Source organism: Ruditapes philippinarum, unplaced genomic scaffold, assembly GCF_026571515.1.
Source record: "Ruditapes philippinarum isolate M1 unplaced genomic scaffold, ASM2657151v2 ctg280_1_1_1_1, whole genome shotgun sequence".
Taxonomy (NCBI): domain Eukaryota; kingdom Metazoa; phylum Mollusca; class Bivalvia; order Venerida; family Veneridae; genus Ruditapes; species Ruditapes philippinarum.
In genome coordinates, this window is record NW_026858315.1 from 229,463 (window position 1) to 253,853 (window position 24,391).

The following is a 24,391-nucleotide window of genomic DNA, read 5'->3' on the forward strand; positions in this document are numbered from 1 at the left end:
AAAATCAATGACCCCCTGGGGCAGGACCAATTTTGACCCCAGGGCTTTTATTTGAACAAACTTGGTAGACATTCACTAGAAGATGTTTCATGCCAAATATCTAAGCTCTAGCTTTTACAGTTCTTTAAAAGAAGATTTTTTAAGTTTTTACTATATGCATATAGGGAAAATCAATGACCCCCTGGGGCAGGGCCAATTTTGACCCCAGGGCTTTTATTTGAACAAACTTGGTAGACACTCACTAGAAGATGTTTCATGCCAAATATCTTAGCTCTAGCTCTTTGGGTTCTTTAAAAGAAGATTTTTAAGTTTTTACTATATGCATATAGGGAAAATCAATGACCCCCTGGGGCGGGGCCAATTTTGACCCTAGGGCTTTTATTTGAACAAACTTGGTAGACACTCATTAGAAGATGTTTCATGCCAAATATCTAAGCTCTAGCTCTTACGGTTCTTTAAAAGAAGATATTTAAAGATTTTACTTTCGGTTGCCATGGCAACCAGAGTTCTGCATGAAATGGAATTTTTTGAACAATCTTGATAGAGCTTCATACAAAGAGTATTCCTGCCAAGTTTCATTAACATTGGACTTGCGGTATCATAGAAGATGTCCTTAGAATATTTAAAATGTGGACGGACGACAGACGACGGACGCCATTTGGTTGGCCATCCTAAAAGCTCACCTGCACTTTGTGCAAGGTGAGCTAAAAACAAGAAGTTCTCATTGACCCTAGTTGCAGAACTTGATTACTGGATGCCCATTCCAGTGCAGCTCAATGTTTTCTTTATTTTGAATGTTCAGATCCTAGATGAACAAAACAGTTTACATGTATTGTGCATTAGGTTTATTGATTCATTACAATTAACTTACACATTAAAGGGATATTCAGGCAAAATAATGACAAAACTATCAAAATGATCTTATGTACTCAAATCACGCTAAAATGACATTTCTTAAAGTTCCAGCATAAATTTCTGTTTAAATTCTACATATTTTGGGTTTGAAGCGTAAACAGATCTATTTTATTGAACAAAATTTAGACGCCAATAAAATCACCGAATAGTTTTAAAACAAGTCATGTCACTTGAATAAGCCCTTGAAGTTACAATAAAAGATATTGTGGATATTGTAGGATTGAAACAAGTCTAAAATAATTCATTTGACATGTACTTTAACGTTTCCAGAGTTCACCGTGACAACTTTTGTGAAATCCTAGTGCTCTAACCTGACCCACGCGGGTCAAGTTAGGAAACCACCATTTTATTTTTCATACTGAGAAAAGTTTTGTTCTTTTGACTGTCTAATGTATTTATTTTGGGGGCATTAACAGAATAATGAATGAAAAATCCAAAACTAAGACATGAAAATTTTGCCTGTGTCTCCCTTTAAAGCTGGTTATGAAGATGGAGGACAAAAACCAATTAAGTGTCAAATTAAATACAATGGCCAATAACTCTAAAATACTGCAAAAAAGACTCATGGTTCTTTGGCAGTGGGCACTATTTGCAATTCTTCTTGATAAGATCTATGCATCTTTGAAGTTTAAAGTTATCATATACCTCCATTAATATTGTTGAGTTAATTGGTCTTGACAAAACACAAGTATTTAACAAGAGGATAGAATGCAGTGTTAAAGCTCTTCCTCTAAGAGTAACAACTTAAACATGTTATTGGCCATAACTTATGGCTGTTTAACTCAGTTCACTTCTCAATATGAAGAAATAACTTTATGATTGTGAATGCTAAAGATATTCAAATTTTAAATTATACCTCATATTTTCATTATTTTTATATGGAAAAGGGGCATAACTCTAGAAATACTGATGACATTATAATATGGTTGATGCTCAAGAAAGTTGTAATTAACAATTAGAATGTCTCTGTTATTTTATACACATGAATAATGTGCGTAAACAGAATAAAATATTCCAGAACAAAATATTATTTTGCTATTTTAAGTAAGTTTTAATTCCGTTTAATGCAACATTGATTTTGTGCATGCACTACTTGCATTTAAGGATTTATTTCAAGCATTTTGGAAGTATATTTTTTTTTAATTCAAACAATAATTTTTGCAATAGATATATAGCTTTATACACTTTAATAGCCTAAATTTTAAACTGATTTCAATAACATCAATATATCTTGATGTCACAGTGGTTCACACTGTTCATATTGCAAAAAGTCACATATAGTAACCTTAACTTGATGTAACTGACTTAACACAAATTTGATATCATAATATACCAAACAAAGTAATGATGTCATTTATGAATTGACCTAGTTTTGTCACCACTATATTACATCCTATTATATTCATGAAAACAATAAACAAGACACAGGAAGCAAAAAATCTAAATCAATTATTGCTGGAAGTAATTCTTTATTATAACGTACACAATTATTAGTACATGTATTAATTTAGGTGAAACTCAATTAAATTAGCCATTTACAAAACTTCAACATGATTGTATAAAACTAGTATGTAAAACCACAGGAGCTTTACATTCTATAACTAAATGTAAGGAAATAATTAAACAAGAGCTGTCCGTAAGACAGCGCGCTCGACTTTTTTATTGCTTGCCAATAAAAAAAGTTTTTGCAGTAAAAGGCAATACAAGAATCTCTGTATTTTTAAAGTGAACAATGGCCATGAGCATTAAGATATTTAGTGAAGAATTATTTTACTGAATTGTGTGATACCCTTGAACACTGCAGCAAAGTTTGAAATGTTTAAGTCAAAAGAGGGCTGGTAAGAAAGAAAAAAAAACTGAGTTGAGCCTTAAATAAATTTAATAGTATTAAACCCACTTTGAGAGAATAAGGTATTTTTACGTCACTCAGAACACCTTGGTAAATGACATAATAACATAATTTTTCAAGAAATCTATGCCAAGGAAGCAGTATATTTTTGTACAATCATCATAATATATAGATTTGACTTTGTATGTGAAAGTATTATAGTTACCTTATAATACAAGTAATAGATAAATTTTATCAAGCTTTTTTAGATGTTGTCAGTTGGTCACAAGTGGATCTCTTTCACACAGGCTGTGGGTGACTGGTTACTTTTCGTGGGTCCACTATGTAGATAATGCGTTGTAAACTGATATTTGAATTACATGAAGGAAGTTCAATTCATTATTTAATGTCATGCTAAATGTTCATGAAATCGTGACATTGAGTATATTTTTACCAATTGGGGCATCTCGTTGAACACATTCATTCTCACTATCTTCGAATGCTCCTAATTTCTGTATGTAAGCACAGTGTAGCATCACGAAACTGAATATAAGTTATATGATTTACTGGTAAAAGCCAATTCATGGAAGTCTATCAGTCTGCAATATTTTTAAAACAAATCCTTGACAGAGTTACCTTCTCTTGCGTACAGATGGGGGTAATGATGTGAAATAGCATTAAAAGTTTCAAAGCAATATCTCAAAGGGTTAAGGCAATAAGTGGATTTTACCCATATTCAATGTATTTTCTAAGTCAAAAAGGGGCATAATTCTGTCAAAAACCTTGACAGAGTTATGTCCTCTTGTCTGTTGATGAAGGTCGTGATGGTAAACAAGTATGGTCAGTTTCAAAGCAATACCTCCAATGGTTTTGAAATAAAGTGAGGTGGTACAAAAAACTTAACCAAGCTCAATACACTTTCTAAGTCAAAAAAGGGCCATAATTCTGTCAAAAACCTTGACAGAGTTATGTACTCTTGTCTGTAGATGGAGGTTATGATGGTGAACAAGTATGGTAAGTTTCAAAGCCATACTTGTAATACTTCTGAAATAAAGTGGGGTGGTACGAAAAACTTAACCAAGGTGTGACGCCAACGCCGACGCCGACGCCGACGCCGGGGCGAGTAGGATAGCTCCCCTTTTCATAGAAAAGTCGAGCTAAAAATAATGGCAAATATACCCCTTTATACTATAAATAAATAGTATACAGGGGTATATTTGCTGATATTTTTAAAATATTTACTCATATTTTCTATTATTTATATAGAATGTCAAGCTCATGTGGTAAAACTAGCCTGTTCTAGCCAATTCATGAAAGAAAGCACAAGTAACAGCAGTTCAACTACAATTTTTTAGGTTAGTTGAAAATAAACATTCAGTCTATCTCGAGCAGAGTCAAGTAATTTTTGTATTATATTAATTATTGTATGGTGTGTGAATATGATTATGTTATATTAAGTAAAATAATGCCTGGCAAAATGTTAATTCTTAAAGTGGCCTTCAGCTTTTCTAAAGGTTAAATATGCTATTTTTAGATAAATCGTTTGATATCATATAATTGTCAAATTGAAAGAATTATGCTGGAAAATTACTAAAATTACTAAAATACTAAGTTTGAAACAACACAGAATTGTTTGTTTTTTTTCAACTGAAAATAAAAGCTAAAAGCTGCATTAAATTATTATTAATTTAAATTTCATCACACCAATACATTAATAAAGAAAAGAGATAAAGCTGTAAAACAATTTTCAAAGCAATTAATTAATGCATTTCAAAATGATACAAAATATTTTGTTAGTGTTAACACACATTATAATTATAGATAGATCAAATTTACAGAACTTTCAAAAACAGACTGCTCCTAATTTACATGTAATTCATACTCAAATGTCTACATAATGCTACTTTCATGCTTACAATACTGGTAGTACTTTAAATTTCATGCTTCATGCTAGAATTTCTATACTTATGTTGTAACAGTTTTTAAAATGTAAAAAAAAAAAATCCTTTCTTTGTTCTGTTAACATCATGACTGTGATTCAATCTGTGATTTTTCACCTTTAATATAACAAAGGCCTATAAAAGGCTTCTTCCCAGTAGAAATTTTCTACAAAATCAATTACAGTTGTCAAAAATTTTGAACTTACATCACCTTAAAATATTTTACTTCCCAAATTGGCAATTTTAGTGATAATTTTCCAGAAAATCAAGATGCTATTAGGCTCCTTTCCAATTCAGTGAGAAAAACCAATGTCAAATCATCAAAATTTAACAAAAACCTTTTAAATAGATAAATGCAAATTCTATTTTAACAAAATGTATAAACAATTCAAGATTTAAACCAACATTCAAGATGAAAATAAGCATACTTGTATATGACAATCTATCTTAAATCAATCTTTGATTTTAACAAAATTGCAATATGTTTCAAAAAACTAGAATAATTATCGAGAAAAAAAAATTTGAAAGGCTATTGTCATTGAGTTGAATGTTTGTATTTATGTTTACATGTATAACATTAAATGCCAATTAAAGTATTTTCTGCTGAAAAATTTACAGTGTTGACTGTTTATCTTGAAATTATATATTAGATGCAAACCAATTTTATGACGAAATAAAAGATTAATTATCTTGGCAGTAAATTTAAATACTTATAATAATACTGAAAATGAAAGAAAATATTACCATCACCTCTTTGGGTCTATGAATGGAGTCATCAATTAATGCCTGTTGCATAAAAACTATCAAAATAAAGCTTCAATCACCCAAATTCCCTTATATAATACATGCATGAATAAAATTCGCTACATATAATAGAAAACACACTATTCATCGTATATCTATGCAGCTTTATGTAATGTGATGCCAGAGATGAAGTCTCTAATGTGACAGTTATGGTGACACACATTATTACTCACCATTTATTAGAATTCCTCGGAGTAAAAGACTGGGGGTCGTGTAATTTCTTCCATAACAAAGAGTTGCCCGCCCTATCCATCATGCTCTGAGGCAGAACTTACACCTAAAGATTTGTTAAAACTATATAGAGTTAGACACACAACAAAATTCTTTGTTTAAGAATTAAGTACACATCCTTTTTTTTATCACATGCAGAAATATGGTGTCAAGCATAATATCTTTGATGTGTGTCAGAAGATTTATAATCAAGAATATTATTATTAAATCCTTCAAGAATAAAATGATTTTTTTTTTTGCATAAAATGTTAATATCTTCTTTATACAATATTTTTAGTCACCACTTAATAAAGTCTACATTCACTATATACCCTCAAACAGAATAAAATTAGTAGCAAATTCTTCTACTTCTCTTTTCATATTCTCTTTTGAAAATTTGAAACAAATTTCATTATTCTATACAATGCCTTTCATGTTTATAAAATCGCAAAACATAAACCAGATTAAGTTTGCTACTGTTATAGCTTCCAATGGCATGTATCGTTTTTCATTTCTCAATAAACACTAGCTATCACCCAAGAGATCTAATACACCAGTATAATATGAAGAGAGATCTCAGGTATTGTATATAATTACTTGTGTTGACTTATAATGCATAATATCAGAATATTGTCATCTTCTATTGAATATTATATTTACAACTTTATTTCTCGTTCACATTTTCTCATTATCGCCGTTAACTGTCAGTTTCTTTCATTTCTTAAGAGTGTTTTTCTGTTCTTCCTATTTTAAACCTTATATTGTTTCTAAAATTTAGTGAATGTCTTTTCTAAACACCCAGATCATTCTTATAATGAACAGTAATGCATCAAATTCAATGAAAACTGTTCAACAGTTGTCTTTAAAATGCATCCTATCAATGATAAACACTGTTTTGTAAACATATAAACATTCCCACTATGAATTAACACAATATTTCCTTGGAGCTTCTATTATTTTACAACAACTATCCCTAGCCGAATCAATATGTCAAAAATCTCTGGACTAAAGACTACAAACAAATCAATACATGATTGAAATGACCAGGTATTTTTTCCTTGAGTGGAAGGAGAGCTGTATAAAGATTTGTTTGACTTTGGAAAGTTTTTATTTACAAACCCTATGTTTCAGCTTTTAATAGACAAACAGAAACAAACAGAAATTTACAGATAACATTTAGTAAATCAATGTCTTCCTGTCAGCAGTATTATCAATAGGAAACACGTTTGATTCAATAGCTATAGTTTGATTCAATAGATATACCGGTTTCAAATAACAGAGAATACTTATTTCCCGTTATAATGACTTTTACGAGGCAAAAAAAGCTACACAAAAAGGGATTTTACACTTTGATCTTTTTCATATTTATTTTTATTAACAAATTCCAATTTCAGATAAAATGAAATTTAATAAAAAAAAACATTTGACATAAAAAACTGTAGCAATTTACTTAACTAGCTAGTACAGTGTTGGTATTCAAATTCATATTCCTATGTTGTTTTTAGTAGTGTAAACATTAATAATAATTTGCAAATCAAAATAAATATTAAAGCTTAATAATTTGCAATTCAAAATATTTTTTTTAATATTACAGCTTAGAAGCCAATTAGATTGGTATTTATTATGTACATGAATACTGCTAGCTATCAATCAAGACTTTTTTCAAAACAGGATTTAGTCAGTTTAACAATCATTTTGCATTAAAAAAACTTTAATGGAATATAATTTTTAAAAATTCATTTAATCTTTTAACCCTTTCCCCCATGAGCATATTGTGGAAAATGGCCGTTTTCACTGAAAAGCCTCCTGTTACAAGTTCAAACTGCTATGAAACTATGAAAAATGCTTCAATACTAATCAAACTTGGCACAAATGTTGACTGGACCATTGCCTTTGTAACGACATGCTCAGTCTTAAATTTCCTGTTACCATGGCAACGAGGGGGCATCTCAAAATTGCCCAAAATCACTATTTTGCCTCGATTTTTTCCATCAAAATTTATTTCAAAGTGCTGCAACTTCTCAAGGGATTGAGATAGAGTCAAAGGCTTTTCAGCGTTGGTTACACGTTACATTATGATCGACCTGGGGTCATTTTTAGCCTCTCACAAGTCCAAAATTTTCTTGGCGATGAGGGGGACTCCGCCCCCCTTCAAACCCCCCTAACAGAAGGCGGCACATCCCCATTCTGGCAAGCCCCTGATGTATCTTTTGGACGGGGGGCGGCGCCGAAAAAGTGCTCAATTTTTTTAGCAACATTTCTCAAACAAAAAACATGTGTTTGGGGCCCAAATAGGACATTTTTTCACTCTTTGAGGCCTAAAAAAGAGGGGGGGGGGGGTCGAAAGTGCGTTGTTTCGCGTATATATGGGGTAAAGGGTTAATATGTTATGAAGCCAAAGTGTTTGGTGCCGTGATTATGGTTTAGACCTGGTATTCAGGAAGGGAAGCAGGCCAATGAGATTGGGATAATGAAGTTTGATATATTACTCTAATAGTTTTTTTTTTTGATGCGTTTATTTAAGGTCGCCGCCGGAAAGCCCATATGGGCGACCGTACACTCAAGTCGGGCCATCCTAGAGCGTCCCGCCGAGATTTTTTCGTCGATTTTTTTCTCCAGCTTTTATTGGTGGAGGAAGACCCCAGGTGCCCCTCCGGGCATTATTTCAGGCACGAGCGGGCACCTGGGTAGAACCACCGACCTTCCGTAAGCCAGCTGGATGGCTTCCTCACATGAAAGATTTCGACCCGAGTGAGGATCGAACCTACAGTGGTGAGGGACCAGTGATCTCAAGTCAGCGACCTTAACCACTCGGACACGGAGGCCCCACACTCTTAATAGTTTATTTAGATCATACTTATATACCTTAGTTAATAAAATGTACCCTGGTAATAAAAGAATCCACCTATATTATCTCCCTTTAATATTATTAAATCTCTTCCCTTGCTGGCTTGGGCTTGAAAAGAGTTGTCATGCTTTTGCAGAATGTTAAGGCTTGAAAAAAGGAGCATTAACACTCTATTGCTTAATAAGTTGTTGTCAAGATATTAATTAAATTAAATTTAATTGTTAAATTGATTTATGAGGTAAAAGATCCATTAATTACTACAAATTATCACCATCAAAGGAATTAAACAATAATTCACTATTCAAGTATGACTTATTAATTGATATATGTCAATACAATGTTAACTTCTGTTAGAATAACAAATATCATTAATTCACTGATAAAAAACAAGTTCAATAAATTACAAAAGTTTATTAAAAATTAATTCTAGGATGATACGAGTGCCTTGTCTCTAAATCAATCTATCATAATTATCTGACCCATCTAAACTAATGGTTCACTGAAGTATGAATCCATTAAATGTAAATGAGCTCATTCAATAAAGTTTTACCAGTACTAATATGTCAACAGTTACTGGTTTTCATTAGAACATTTGACTGAAATAAATATGTATAATTGTGAAAAAAGTCATTACATGTTATCGGAACAGAATATCGAGGTAACATACTGTAAATGGAACTAATTAAAAGAAGTTGCATATATTCAAAACAGGTTTTTTTAATAAGAAAGAATTATTTGAAATCTTTCCTGGTACATATATAATCCCTTTTAAACACCTACAATAAGTATACATTTGTAATTAAGAATATCACTGTCTTTAAGAAAGCTAAGCCCTGCACATTAATTGTCGAATTTATAAGTCAACATTTCTGCCAATTAGTTTTAATTTATTTCCATCTGACAGTTCATATTGCTTTACAATATTGACCAACATTGTTACCAGGGGCATATTATCATTATACGGTAGCATTAAAATATAGCTCACAGTCTACAAGATGTCTCAGAACATTGATGTATTAGTAGTTTAAACCCTATAAATCATTTATTACTCAGACCAAAAAATATGTCTTTTGATAAAATTAATACTGATCATAATTAATACCTTATAATCTGCCCTTGACTGGAATATTGTATCCAAAAATTACCCAGTTTGGTACATATAAAAATTACCCAGTTTGGTACATATATTATCCTCTTACCAACCTAGATATGTCAAGGCTAGTTAATATTAAACATCCAGGTTTTATGAAGTGCTTAATCTTAAAACAAAGACATCCAATAATGACAATTGCAGCTTAGTATGGTTACAACCATTGATGTTGCTGATCTTTTAAGTGTAAAAGCAATTGATAGGGAAGTTACTGAGAAAAATCAATATATAGTGTCAGAAAAATCAATATATAGTGTCAGAAAGAGCTTAATTTTAATGGTATCTTAGCTAAATATCACTTTGAAAGTCTTGCTTTTTATTAAACTGCTTTTTGTTGTTTTATTTTTCAGTATTTTTTTTCTTGACACAAATGAGATGACTGACAGGAGCTCAGTTCTTTTGCAATGTAATCTTTCCTGTCAAATTTCTTTTTGTTTGAACAAAATGAATGCTTACTACATGTATTATTTTGTATAAGTGTTTTTGATTCTTATAATATTTATAGGTATCTGAATAACTGCATATCACAGAAGGCAAATAACATACAGGATATTAAATGCTTGTTTTGTACGTAAGATAGACATAAATTTCACAGAGTGAACACAACATGAGTCATAGCCTGATAATAATATTCAGTGAAAATGTACAGAATCTGTAAAATTTGTTTTGTTTAAACCTAGTCATGTGGGCAGATAAATTTATATGCCTCCTGTATATAAATATATACATTTCTATAAACTAAGTATGACAGTGACAAAATTTCCATTCATATAATTTTATGACTGATATATTCTTTTCATCACATTCAACAATAGTTCAGCCATAGTACTGTTGAATTATATTCTGATCACTTTTACACCGAGTACAACAATTTACCATGATGCAATATAAACTTATGCTGCAGTATAATAAGTCTCCAAGTATAAATGAGTTGTGTCATGACAAAACCAACATAATGGCTTTGCGACCAGCATGGATCCAGACCAGCCTGCGCATCCTCGCAGTCTGATCAGGATCCATATGCTGTTCGCTTACAAACTCTATAACAAGTAGAAAAACTGATAGCGAACAGCATGGATCCTGATCAGACTGCGCGGATGCGCAGGCTGGTCTGGATCCATGCTGGTCGCAAAGCCATTATGTTAGTTTTGTTGTGACGCAGCTCAAATGTAGTTATTGTCTGTGAGGATTGAGACCAAGTTTCAAATGTTGTGGTGAGGGGTTCAGGCACAAACTGATCTGTTAGTTTGCAAAGTTTATTAAAAGCAACTCCTTTAAGATTTTCTTCCAATTTGTGTTTGAAATATAATCCAAATTATTTCCATAGTTTGCTTTTATATTCACAACTAACTTTTACATCAACCATGATGCTAATACTTCAACACATCATCAGTGAACAATTTGATACTTGTGATAACCATAGCTAGGTTAAACTTAATGTAATATAAGCATCTGCATAAAACAGAATGATGCAATAAATGACCTGATAAATTTATTTTGTTTTCAGGCATCAACAAATATTTTCAGAGTAGCTTCTATATCCAATGTGCAGGCAATATTTTTCACCTGGTCCTGCACCAAGTTCTCGTAAATTATACTTGTAATTACGAGCCAACATGTGGAATTTTCAATCTCTGGTTTTAAATATTTTTTATCAAACAAACCATAAATTGACATAAAGCTTCATAAATTTCATCTGGCAACGAAAAGAAAAAGGAATTTGATGCTGAAAAACTAGTATGATGATATCATATTGCAGTCTAGAATAAATTGTTCAGCTATTGCAATATACTGGTAAACCGGTCAGGGCTTTTTTCCTTCTATAACAGGGGCCGATATAAGGCCCCTTCACAATTCAAAATTGCACTTTTTTTCACAAAGTGGCAGGAAAAAGAGATTTCACAAAATATTGGGACTTTGTCTTTAAAAATACATTGTTTACCTTCAGGTAAAAACTTGATTTATGCCAATCGCAATAACACAGAAATAGTTCTAATCAAGTTAAAGGGTAATATGTCATTTTTTTCCCACAATTTTATGACATATTGTGCATTTTTTCACAAAATGAACAGGCCGAGGTCCTTTCACAATTTTGACAAAAAATGCCCTGCCGGTATAATATATATATGTGACATAATCCAATACAAATTACAGAAGTTACACAGTCTCAGGGCCGGCAGAATTAATTGTCTGTATTGCCGTGATTGCCCCACAGCCTGTATAGACAAGTGAAGATTTTCAAGAATTATGTAAATATCATACGGACAAGTTAAAAAATGCTTCATATAAAAATGGACAAGTGTCAAGTAAGTCAAAATCAGATTTTGCCGGCCGTGCAGAGTAGGTAGCAAAGCACACAATTCTGGTATGAATATCACTAAGACGTCATGTGTATAATTGTTATGACCAACAAGTATTGACTGTCATTCTAAAATTGCATGCAAAAGCAGCAAAAACTAATGGAAACCCTTTAAAAATCAGGTTCTCATTGGACAAAAATTCATAATTCTGAGCAAAATACAGCTATAATTCTAAATTCAAAATATATGCCCATTCGACTCCTAATGTTCATAAAATATGACCTGGTTTAGAATGAATGAAACAATGTCAACAAATACACACAAAAAAGAAAAATATCGGGTTATCACAAGAATTTACTTTTTATATTTGTTTTATACTGCCACCTTGCTTTTAATTTGCTATTTCCTATATATCAAAGAAAAGGGTAAAAACATCTCTTCATATTCACGAATTTCTTGTGATAATTCGATAATTATTGAACAATCTGACCTAATTAAAAACTAAATTTACCTTTCATTCCACACTTGCTCCGCCATATTGTTTATGTGTATCGAAGGCAAAATCCGAAAATCCGATTGGATAATTGCTCTTGAAGGTGAAGGCTATTTCAAACCGGAAACAGCATGTCAGATATGGACGAAAATATCAGCGAGGAAGAAATGGGAGAAGAAGAAGATTCTGGGTCGGAAATGGAGGAGGAGGATACTGAAACAGGTCCACCACAAGCATATCTTCCTGGACAACCACTTAATGAGGACGAGGAACTTGTATGTGACGAATCAGCATATGTCATGTACCACCAAGCTCAAACAGGTGCTTCAATGGCTAAATCATAAACAGATAAAAAGTGATTTTATTATGTTTGATCATTAGTTGTGTCATTTTGTGTTAGTTATTTACCTATCACCCAATAACGTAGAATCCCTCACTGGGTTGTAGACGTAGACTACACCTTTCCCTAGCCATTTTTATGAAAAATTACCTAGCCTTATTTGGGAAATTTTGCATTGTAAATTGCATTTTTACATTGTAGCTTACATAGGAAAACAATTTAGAACTGTTCACTAATTAGGTATGATAGTGTGTAAGCAGCCTGATAACTTAAGTGGTATAGTTGCACAGGTACGTATATTAACGTTAATATACGTACCTGAGTTGCGACACAGTTTTCTGAGGGTCCCTGGTTTAAACTTGTCCTGGTAAGGCTGCATTTTTTCTTAGTCCAATATATCAGACATTACAGGCTTGTTATTGTTTATGTTGGTCAAGTCTGCCCAGAAGCAAAGTGTCTCAAAGCGACATCATATTTATAGGGCTATGGTGACAGCATGTCATGGCTCAGAACTGTTTACTATTAATTATTATTGGAGATAGTGTGTAAGCAGCGGGATAGCAAGTAGTACATGGTAGGTAAAGCCGAGGGTTGCATAGTATTTTAAATTATATACAATGCAAATATCAATATAAGCATTACAAATACAATAAAATTTGACAAAAAAATATAAGGAAGCATTTGTCTGTTATTAACTTATAATACAAGAATGAACTCAAGCAAATATGTCAGGTTGCATATTGGAAATATCAGTTTGCTTAAGAGCACATTTTCTATTGGAAAAGGGTCTGGTAAAGTGATAATCTGACCCATGATGACACAGGGAAAATTAGGTATGTTAAAAACCACAAGGTTAAAAAATTTGTTTAAAAGAGGATAAAATAAGGTTTTAGGTAAGAAATGTTAGTATCCAGCCATTCAAGGAGGTTGAAAAAGTAGATGTAGGATTAGACATTGCCTGATGTGAGATATTGTTGCACTACTGAACTTCTCTGGGGTAGGGATAAAGATAACTGAGAGGCCGAAAAATTAAGGGGAGATCACTGTGTAAAGATTGTCAAATGACAGGCGCATTAATTTTCGTAACGAAAAAATAGTTCCCGATTGGTCGAAGATTTCATATATATTGTGTTATTCTTATCTATAGATATACATGCATATATTCAGCTTCATGATTATTTACTTCCAGTGCTTTTTTTCTTTATTTAACTACTACCCTAAAACTGTACTGTTCCCAATAGAAAATACACATTAAAATTCCCAATTTCCAATGTTTAAATTCCCAAAATGGCTGTTCAATATTCCCACAAGGCCAAGTGATTTCCCTGAAATCATTTAAATCCAACATATCCATATAAATCACTACTCAATAGTTCTACCTGGACAGTGGAAGCTGTTAGCTATCTTTATTCATGATGACTTATGTTATTTGTAGCTGAAAAAATGCATAAAAAAGTTCCCAATTTAGTCAAAACAACGCATTATTCCCAATCAGACTGGTACCAGCACCATTCCCAAAGTAGAGAAAAAAACGCTGACTTCAGTGTTAAACAACAGGTTTACCGTGAACAAAATATATCGAAATTAATAAAGGTTAAAAACTTTAATTTAGAATAATATGGTATTCTTCAGGCTGTTATGTTATAACTCCCCGTGGTTGAGGAGTTAACAAGCTCACTTAGGAAGCGAGAGGTCCGGAGTTCAAACCCTAGTTCAGGCAACTCATGGGTTTTTAGTCCCCTACCGGTTTAACCTTTAACTTTAGGTTTACCCTCCGTCCGTCTGTCTGTCAGTCCGTCCGTCCACAAAACTGGATCCAGCGATAACACAAAAAGAACTGAAAATATTTTAATGAAACTTGATATTAGATAGATGGCAGTATGGAGATTATGCACGTCTTTTTTTTTCTTCCTATGTTGAAAATTCTGGTTGCTATGGCAACAAATAGCCTGAATTTCAAGATTTCTGATTTAAATTTTTCAGCTTTTTCACTATAAGTTCTTTATTTCTTAAGGTGTTTACTTCAAACTTTAAATATAAGTTTCTGGTCATCAACCACATCATATGTGACAAGGTTTACAACTCTAGCACAAAAATTATCAGTATTACCTCCCTTGAACTTAGAATTTTTATGAAAAAAATGTTGTCTTTTTTAAATAACTTCTTTATTTCCTAATGTATCTACTTCAAACTTCATATAATATGTTTCTTATTATCACTCAACATTTTAAATGGGTTAAATACTCTAGCAAGACTATTTCCAGAATTATGTCCCCCTTGAACATAGATTTTTTTCGAGAAATTGGTATTTTTCACTCCAACTTCTTCATTCCTTATAGGATTTACTTTAAAATCCCACATCGTAATAATATGACAAGGTTGTATAAACATAATTTCCTTACTAGGCAGGGAAACTTAACACATTACTGTGATATAGACAAACTTAGAACTCAAAAGATTTAAGTTCATTCATGTCATTCATTCACTGGTAAAATTGACTGGCAAACGGCTCATCAGAAAGTTGCTGGGGTTCTAACCGGTAGGGGACTTATGGATTGCTTGCAATACTATGATAATTGCTTGTTTTTATTGTTTTTTTTTATAATTATTATTATTATAATTGTTTAAGCCAAAAACATTGAATTGAATATTAGTGTTGCAATTAGTTTTATAGCCAATTTACTATAGCTATAACACTGGAAACAGCATTGGTGACACTATACAAACAAATTGGTTTATAATCTCACAACCTTCACCTTCCTGACATTCTGAGACCCAAAAATAAGAATTCATAGCATTATCTGATTTAATCCAACATGATGCTACTCTTTAAACATTTTAATTTTGAAACTCTGAACCACTTTAAAGCATGGTTTGCCTAATGTCTAGAAAGATACCCACCAAAGGATAAAAAAAGGTTTTAAAAAAACATCACGTTGACATTGGGATTTTGTTGCCATGTCCGTGACAATAATGCAAAGTCTATCCAACGTCTAAAAACTGATTTTAATAGAGCCTGTGTTAGGTTTTCAAGTTGTACTATCGTAAGATTGTGGTAGGTTATCCGACAGAAAATTAAAACAACAATAGAAGTGTGATAAATTGATAAAAAAAGTAATTGTTGTGAAGTTGAGCCATTTGATTGAATTTTTTCGAAGAAATTATTACATTATTGTATCACATAACCAGTAGTAAAATTTCATGCTCTTATTTAAAAAGAAAAAACAGAAGCAATTTGGACAATAATGCAAAGTCTATCCAACGTCTAAAAACTGATTTTAAGACAGCCTGTGTTAGGTTTTCAAGTTGTACTATCGTAAGATTGTGGTAGGTTATCCGACAGAAAATTAAAACAACAATAAAAGTGTGATAAATTGATAAAAAAAGTAATTGTTGTGAAGTTGAGCAATTTGATTGAATTTTTTCGAAGAAATTATTACATTACCACATAACCAGTAGTAAAATTTCATGCTCTTAATTAAAAAAAAAACAGAAGCAATTTGGAACCTTAAAAGTTGCAGTCTGGAAAGATTAAAATTTTCTATCAGTAAGTTTGTTTTTTAGTAAATAGCCATTGTTGAAAACATATTTGAAGTAACTGTGAAATAACTATTTCAGGTGCGCCATGCTTGAGTTTTGATGTGATACAAGACCGTCTGGGAGATAGCAGGGAGGAGTTCCCACTCACATGTTATATTGTAGCTGGCACTCAAGCACAAAGAGGCAAATCCAACCATGTGATAGTGATGAAAATGAGTGAATTGAAACGCACAAACAAACCTAAAGAAGATGATGAAGAAGATGACGATGATGAGAGTAGTGAAAGTGATGATGAGGACCAACCGGAACTTGAAACAGCTGTTATAAACCATCCAACCGGATCTGTTAATAGAATTAGGGTATTTAAATATTAATTGTTTCCTTGCAGTATATTATAAATAACTAAACTGTTATTTATCACTCTCATGACTTTAAAGAGTTTTTTTTTTAAATGATAGGGCTGAACATATTAATCAAGATTTTTGATACCATTTGATGACAATCTATACCAAAAATTTGTGTGCAAAATTTCTGATCATTTGCCCACTCTGTTTTAATAATTTTTATTGTGCAAAATGAAATTGAAACACTTTTAACACAATCGGGCTGATAATTGCACTAAATTTGGATTATCAATTGCATTCTAAGTATATTTCTTCATTATTCATTTCATATGTGTCCGTTTTAAGCACCCCAGTTGATCTGTCTTAGTTTTTGAAATTTTATGTTTTTATGCTTTTGACCTCAGTGAAGGTCCTTGATTACACTTTTTCAAAATGCAAGTGTATTTGACTGTCAAAACTGGAACTAAACCAAAAATAAACAGTTGAATTAAAAAAAGGACAGGTAATATTAGATTTAAATAAATACAAAATAAAATAGTAAAAATGATTAATCATATATGGAACAAAAAGTGCATATATTGTCTACTGAAGTAGGCCAGACTCTGATTGGTTTATAAACTTCACATGTATAGATAAAGCAAAGAAAAGTTTCGAAGGGTGGATTATAAATACATGTAGATTAAAAGGGTTGGTGAAAGTATGGAACACCTGTTAAGCCATGTTTTCCTTATAAATAAAAAAAATAACAAAATATTTTAATGATTGATTTTTCCTTACTGTATGATAACACAAGACTTTGTCAGTACATGTATTGATATTTTAAAGCCCTATCTTGATGAGTTTTTGACTTGGAGTAATAAATTGATATTTTGATTATTTTAAGTTTTCTAATATTCTGTATACACTTCCTGTTGCTATGAAAGTTCAATAATTTCATATGGCATTCAGTTTTGCATTTTGCATTTCTTTTACAGTACAGCTATATCATTTGAAATGCCACTTGCTCTTACAGGCTACGCAATACAATGGTAAATCACTAGCAGCAACCTGGTCTGATAAGGGAAAAGTTCATATCTGGGACCTGTCTCGACCAATGCAGGCAGTAGATGATCCTCAAGTTATGAGTGTTTACACAAGAAATGATGAATCCCCAGAGGCTTTATTTACATTTACTCATCAGACAGAAGGTTATGCTATGGACTGGGCACAAACCTCGCCAGGTAATATTAAAAAAAAAATATTTCTGTATAAAGGTCATGACTGAAGGATATACTATTGACTGGGCACAAATCTCACTAGGTAAAATGTTATAATTAACGTACATCTATAAACGTGTAGAGTTCTTTCAAGATGGTCTATCATCCTTTATTACATGCTTTTCGGTGGTTTATAGAAATATATCAGTGATATAAAACTGGTAATTTCACTGTTTGAAACAGTGAAATTACCACTTTGATAATTTCACCGTTTTGAATTTAAGCCCCTTAAGTTGTTTCAGTGAAATACCAGCGTGCACAGTACTGGGTACCAACTTAATGACGTGACGTCGTAAATGACGTCACGTTGTATTATTATTTGGCGCGCTTTTCATTCAGTATTTGGTTTAATGTCTTTTCAAAACGTTTCTTTGCATGTAATAAAAAGAAAATTTGTTTAGTTCAGTGTAAGATTGAAATATATTTCACCTTGTGAACACCAAAAGTTCATATTTCACTCGTGGCTGCGCCACTCGTGAAATATACCTTTTGGTGCTCACTCGGTGAAATATATTCCGATCTTACACTGAACTAAACAAATATCCTCTATGTAATATTGTGTTCTGGGTAGTAAATTACTTTTCTGTAACTATTCAATGTTTAGTTAAAGACATCTTCTATAAATGACTAATGGTGCTACCTGTGGGAAAGGTTGCAATTTCTTGTGGATGAAAGAGGCTTGGTACAGAATACCAGAATACTTGACAGGTAGCAGCAAGACTGATATAATTCAGTAGAGCTAAGTGGTCAAGGTTGCTTACTTATAATCACTTGCCTTAATTCACTGTTGGTTTAAATCCTGCCAAGAATGTTTGAATCCTTATCCAGATAGCTTAATGAAGGTGTATGGTTTTACTCAAGACCTTATTCATGGCAAAAAATTTGTACAGAGTGGCACTTCAGCTCTTTTAAGTTTATCCACCAGTACAGCTGAAAACTATAAACAAAACTTAAAGCAATATTCCAAAGACAGACAACCAAGAACATGAAAGGATACCATGTAGCTAAGAATAATATGTATGAATTTATATGTAGATAGCTCCATTTTGTAACAAAAGCATTTATTTCACACATTATTTTACACGAAATATGATTTATTTTATTCTTTTATATTGTTTTCCCAAAGTATTTTAGTTAGTAGACCTGAAAAGTGGCAACTTTTGATTGATTGTTAAATTTCAATTATATTGATGTGAAAGTTTACTTGACAGGAACTGACTGAAAGATGGTTGCATAGAAACTATTTGAGTTACTATTATACATTACGTTTGATCTTAAGTGATATAGAATCTCTTTATAGGAAGACTTCTGACTGGTGATTGTAAGAAAAATATACATTTATGGAACCCGCAGGAAGGAGGGACTTGGCAGGTTGACCAGAGACCATTCAGTGCTCACACTTCCTCAGTAGAGGATATACAATGGTCACCTAATGAAAATAATGTAAGTAGAAAGAAAAAGAATAATTTTAGGTGTAATGCATTAACTAGTTATGTTTATATTAGCTGAAAAAATATGTGGGGAAATAAATATAGTGGCTGCTTTGTGCTTCAGTCATCCTGTAGTTCTATAGCACTTTCATACAGGTTAGTTTATACTAATTAGTTTATACTAATTTATATAAGTCTGATTGTGTTGGAAACAAGCTTATTGAAACACAATATCAAACTTGGAATACTTGCTTATTGTGGCACGGTGCAGTTGTTAGGCAAGGGGCATAATTATTCTGAAAGCTATATTTTTGAAGTTAAGCCCCTTTTTCACTTGAATATTTTTGTCAAAATTGATTATTGATAGTCATTGCCCTTAACAGACGAATATTGACACCCAATGTGGTGCCCTTGTTTACATCTTCAAAATAAATCTGTTTAGTTTAATGACTACTAGTATGTTTTGTTGAATGTTTACTGTATAGGTTTAACAAAAATTATGTAGAAATAATTCTCAGTTTTACTATATTTTAAACTTGATATCTTATTAGTCAGTTTGAGATTGATAATAAACCTTTTTCTGAAGCAGTACAGTGAAAGTTTTAAAATAAAACAGAACATTTATATTTAACTATCAGAAATTATTAAATTCAATATTGATTAGTATGACATGTATCTGTGCAATTTTACTAAATTATTTAAAGCAAATATTAACACTTAGGCCATTACATTATCAAACAGTACATGGTATACTAGTGGAAATTATAATACTACCTATTCAACCAGTGCATACAAAGATCATCCGGGGCATACATGTTGTCAGATCATGGTCTGCACTGTTTGTATTCTACATATTTGGAAATTTTCATAAAAATAAAAAGATCCCTTGCAAGCGTGTTCAGATTCTTTCATGTCAGACAGCTATCCAGCTACCTTACGGAACGTCAATGGTTCTACTTGGGTGTCCGCTTGTGCATGTAATAACAAATAAAGCACAGAGGTCCTCCTCCACCAGTTAAGCTGAAAAGTCGCCATATGACATATACTGTGATGGTGCGATGTAAAACCCGATAATAAACAAGTGATCAGAGGTTTCGACAAGATTAAAAGATGGACAAGACCATTAAGATAATTGTGTTTAGTATGGTATATAACATAAGGGTTAATAATTTCAGGTATTTGCCTCCTGTTCTGTTGACAAGAGTATAAGGGTATGGGATTGCAGGGCATCTCCCAGTAAAGCCTGTATGTTGACAGTAGAAGATGCTCATGATAGGGATATCAATGTTATACACTGGAATAGAGGTGAACCGTTCATACTGTCCGGTGGAGACGATGGAATACTGAAAATCTGGGACTTGAGACAGTTTCAGGTAAATGTTCCGAGAATATGACACCCTGAGCTGTTTATATAAACACATTTTAACCATTTAATATATGATATCATGTCGCTTTAGAACAGTTTTAGTTTGTTCATGATTAGATCCAGGCAAAAATGAGAAGCAGTCAATTGAAAACAAGGAACTGAGATTTTGGATTTTCGGAAGTTCCTGCCCTTGAAACACATACTTAGATTATAAAGTAATGATAAAAATTGACTGTGTTATTCCAACTAAATGAGTATTCTGTAATTAAAGCTGGCCATGTATATTATATAGAAGTATAAGTTTAACATAAAACAGAATACATTATGAATTAGTATTTCAACTCGTGTGGTATTGCACACAGTGTGAATTAATAAAAAACATAGTGATTTCAGATTTAAATCTTTAATTTTATCCCCATATAAGGGAGATTTTGTCAATTCAAATCATAGATGAAATATTTTCATCAAACATTGACATAGTACATTTGAGTTAACCACATTGTCACATGTGTTATATTACAGCATGGTAAACCAGCAGCTTTGTTCAAACATCACACAGCTCCTATCACCTCGGTAGAATGGCATCCGACAGATAGTTCCGTATTTGCTGCAGCCGGTTCAGACGATCAGATCTCACTTTGGGATCTCGGTGTTGAAAAAGACTCTGACACAGCAGGTTCCTCTGAGACCGAACCGGAAGTCCCGGCTCAGTTATTGTTTATTCACCAAGGACAGACTGATATAAAGGAGCTACACTGGCATAAACAATTACCAGGAGTGATTTTAAGTACAGCTCATAGTGGCTTTAATGTGTTTAGAACAATAAGTGTATAGAGATGCGAGAATATTAAAATAATCTTTTTAAGAGGTACACAAGTCTGAAATTGTTTCTGTTTCCTAAGGGAGCAGTATTTTAGAGAAAAGCATAAAATGTATTGTTCATGGCATAATTCTGATTCATGGTTGTGGAGTTTTGTGATACCCAGGCCTGCAGTTGAAAAAAATTACACAGATCAATATGTTTCCAATGTTGTATCGAAAAATACATTATGCCTGGTAGACCATAGTTATTTTGGAAGACATTGAAGAATGAATTACATGTAATTAGATTATATGACATTAACGTGTACGAGACTAGCTTCTAAATGAAATATATACAGCAGGAAATTAAGTTTATATGGTTCCCGGATGAAATATTTTGTCAATCTTTGTTAAGATTTTGTTTAAGAATAAAGAATAAGATTAAAAAATCTCCACTTAAAGTTTTGAACCTTGACATTTTGAATTCTATCACAGATCAACTTGAGATATAAAATGCAAGAGTATGAAAAGATAATGTAGAAAAATTCATTTGTGAGATTCTTAGCCAGATCAAGGTTATATGCATTCAGAGGCTCTCTTTTTGGCATGTTGCACAATAAAAAAACGATTATTCTGGAAAAACTTAATGAGCGATTGATCTGAAATTTTACACAGAAGTTATTTGATCAGACAGATCTATGACCACTGCACACCCTATCTTGTATAATGTAAACAAAATTATGTTAAATGATGAGAAAGTAACAGATTTTATCAGGCAAAACACTAAAAAATAACTTGAACAAAGCAGACAGCTATTTAAAAAGATACATATATATATATATATATATATATATGAAAGAAAGAAAGTCATGAGCAAGAAATTATACATAGAAAAATCACACGAATAATCGGTACGCCGCAGCCGGGACTCGAACCACGGGTCTCTGAATTGCCGGTCCAGTATGCTAACCACTACACCACAGCGGTACACGAAGAAAAAGCAACGGCCACTGTGGTGTAGTGGTTAGCATACTGGACCGGCAATCCAGAGACCCGTGGTTCGAGTCCCCGGCTGTGGCGTGCCGATTTTTCGTGCGATTTTTCTATATAATTATATATATATATATATCTTATATCCCTTCCTGAAAATAATTAATTTTTCATGTGAAATACTGAGGCCATTATTGAGTATAAATTGTAGTTCGTACTGTATAAAACTTATAGATTTTTTTCTCCTTAAACAACACTAGAGGGAAGTACTGCACAACTTTTAACAGCTGCCACACAACACTTGACATCGGCTGTTGTAAGAATAAAAATCTGGGAAAGACGGGATCCCCTTATGAGTAATGTAAATAAGGTTTAAAAGTGAAAATTGCAATCTTGGTTTGATTCAGTTTATTCTTGAGAGTTAAAGAAAAATATAACATCTCTAATGCCCGAAGAACGGGCTACGTAAGCAGTAGTCAATCTTCAACAAAATATTATAATTATAGTATCTGAATCAATGATTGTGAAGGACTAGGTTCAGCAAGAGTGAAAAATTGCCCTGTGTCAGAAATTCATCAAAATTTCAGTAACAGTTCATACTTTGGTGCTTTATCAGAAACAAGAACACACTTGGTGATTATTTATTTATTTGGTTACCATAGCAACCAAGCTAAATTCAGCATTTTTTCCGGTTTTTAACATGTTTCAGTCTTATATTCTCAAATATGCCAACATATTTTCCTCCAGCTTTTATAAGGTTGATGTTGATATTTAAACACTAGACTACATGAATTCATAAACGAAAATTTCCATGGTAACTCAAACAATTTCATATCTTTTGACACTGCAAAACAGCGAGATTTACCGAATTGCTTACATTATTACAATCTGGACTATTTTTAAGTTTATCAAATGAATAAACTGTAAGCTCTTAGTACAATGGTAGATTTTACATACTTTTTTGCACAATATGGAATCTGAATGTTTCGATGGTCACAATGTTGCTATGGAAACAAGAACCAGTTTTGTAAGCTTGACATATTTTCAAAGAATAGAGGTATTATAACAGTCATGGCGGCGGTTAACCTTGATCATAACTTTTTAAAATTTTAGTTTATTGTCTTCTAACTTGGCGACAACAATCTTTGGGACAAGACTAGACTAATCTTCACCTTCATTTATAAATGATTTTGCTCAGTTTTGAAATGGTTTCATGTTAAAAATCACAGCATAACGTATGTGTAGCCGATAAATGATGCATTGATCTTGATTTTATTGGAAAACTGAAAATGTGAATCAGGAATTTGAAATTCAAGGATTAGTTGAGTTTTCTAGAAAATAAAATGTTGAAAAACAGGAAAGAAACATATAAAGATTTACTGTTTTATTTCCTGGAATAAATATATGTTGATATCTTTTTGGTTTGCAAAATTTGTATTAAAAATAAAATGTAGAGGACTGTATAACTTCTGGTAACGTATCTGTTTATCATTGTAACGTATCTGTTTAGAAAGAGATTTGAGTACTGTTTAATATATATAACTAAATCTTCAACAAAACTTTGGTTTAAATTAGTAATATATGGTTAGGCAATATATAACAGCACTGTAACGTAATGAAAAAAACAACATATTAAAGTATTTTTAAATGAATGCCCGTTAGTTTCCAAATTTTAGTCAGCGTCGTATCAAGATAGTCTGTCTATGGTAGGAATGGACTAATTTGGATATAGATCAAAATCTTGGAGGTGCACATATATATGGATTGATTATAATACTAAGTTGGTTTTCTTTAAGCGGTACCATTGTTTCTGATATAATTTTGTTAAATGTAGAT

General features: G+C 32.2%; 2 protein-coding genes and 2 non-coding genes across 4 annotated transcripts in view; 2 read left to right on the plus strand and 2 right to left on the minus strand.

Annotated features, from left to right (window-relative positions):
• LOC132752787 (uncharacterized) overlaps nt 1-12,604 on the minus strand; it is a 59,335-nt gene extending 46,731 nt beyond the window's left edge. Inside the window, exons 1-2 of the mRNA XM_060743172.1 lie at nt 12,507-12,604; nt 5,661-5,764 (exon numbers count right to left, since the gene is read on the minus strand). Of these exons, the coding sequence (XP_060599155.1) occupies nt 5,661-5,743 (83 nt within the window). The 5' untranslated portion in view covers nt 5,744-5,764; nt 12,507-12,604. The remainder of the gene's footprint in view (nt 1-5,660; nt 5,765-12,506) is intronic.
• On the plus strand, nt 12,587-22,353 carry LOC132752788 (glutamate-rich WD repeat-containing protein 1-like). The gene is made up of 6 exons (XM_060743173.1): nt 12,587-12,809; nt 16,447-16,727; nt 17,725-17,932; nt 19,269-19,411; nt 20,574-20,771; nt 21,287-22,353. The coding sequence occupies exons 1-6, from the start codon at nt 12,620-12,622 to the stop codon at nt 21,596-21,598; spliced, it is 1,332 nt and encodes a 443-aa protein (XP_060599156.1). The 5' UTR covers nt 12,587-12,619; the 3' UTR covers nt 21,599-22,353.
• Nucleotides 22,354-22,479: 126 nt separating this feature from the next.
• Nucleotides 22,480-22,552, minus strand: Trnaa-ggc (transfer RNA alanine (anticodon GGC)). Its single transcript has one exon. It is a non-coding gene; the product is annotated as a tRNA-Ala (tRNA).
• A 19-nt stretch (nt 22,553-22,571) lies between these two features.
• On the plus strand, nt 22,572-22,645 carry Trnaa-ggc (transfer RNA alanine (anticodon GGC)). The gene has a single exon. It is a non-coding gene; the product is annotated as a tRNA-Ala (tRNA).
• The last annotated feature ends 1,746 nt before the right edge of the window (nt 22,646-24,391 follow it).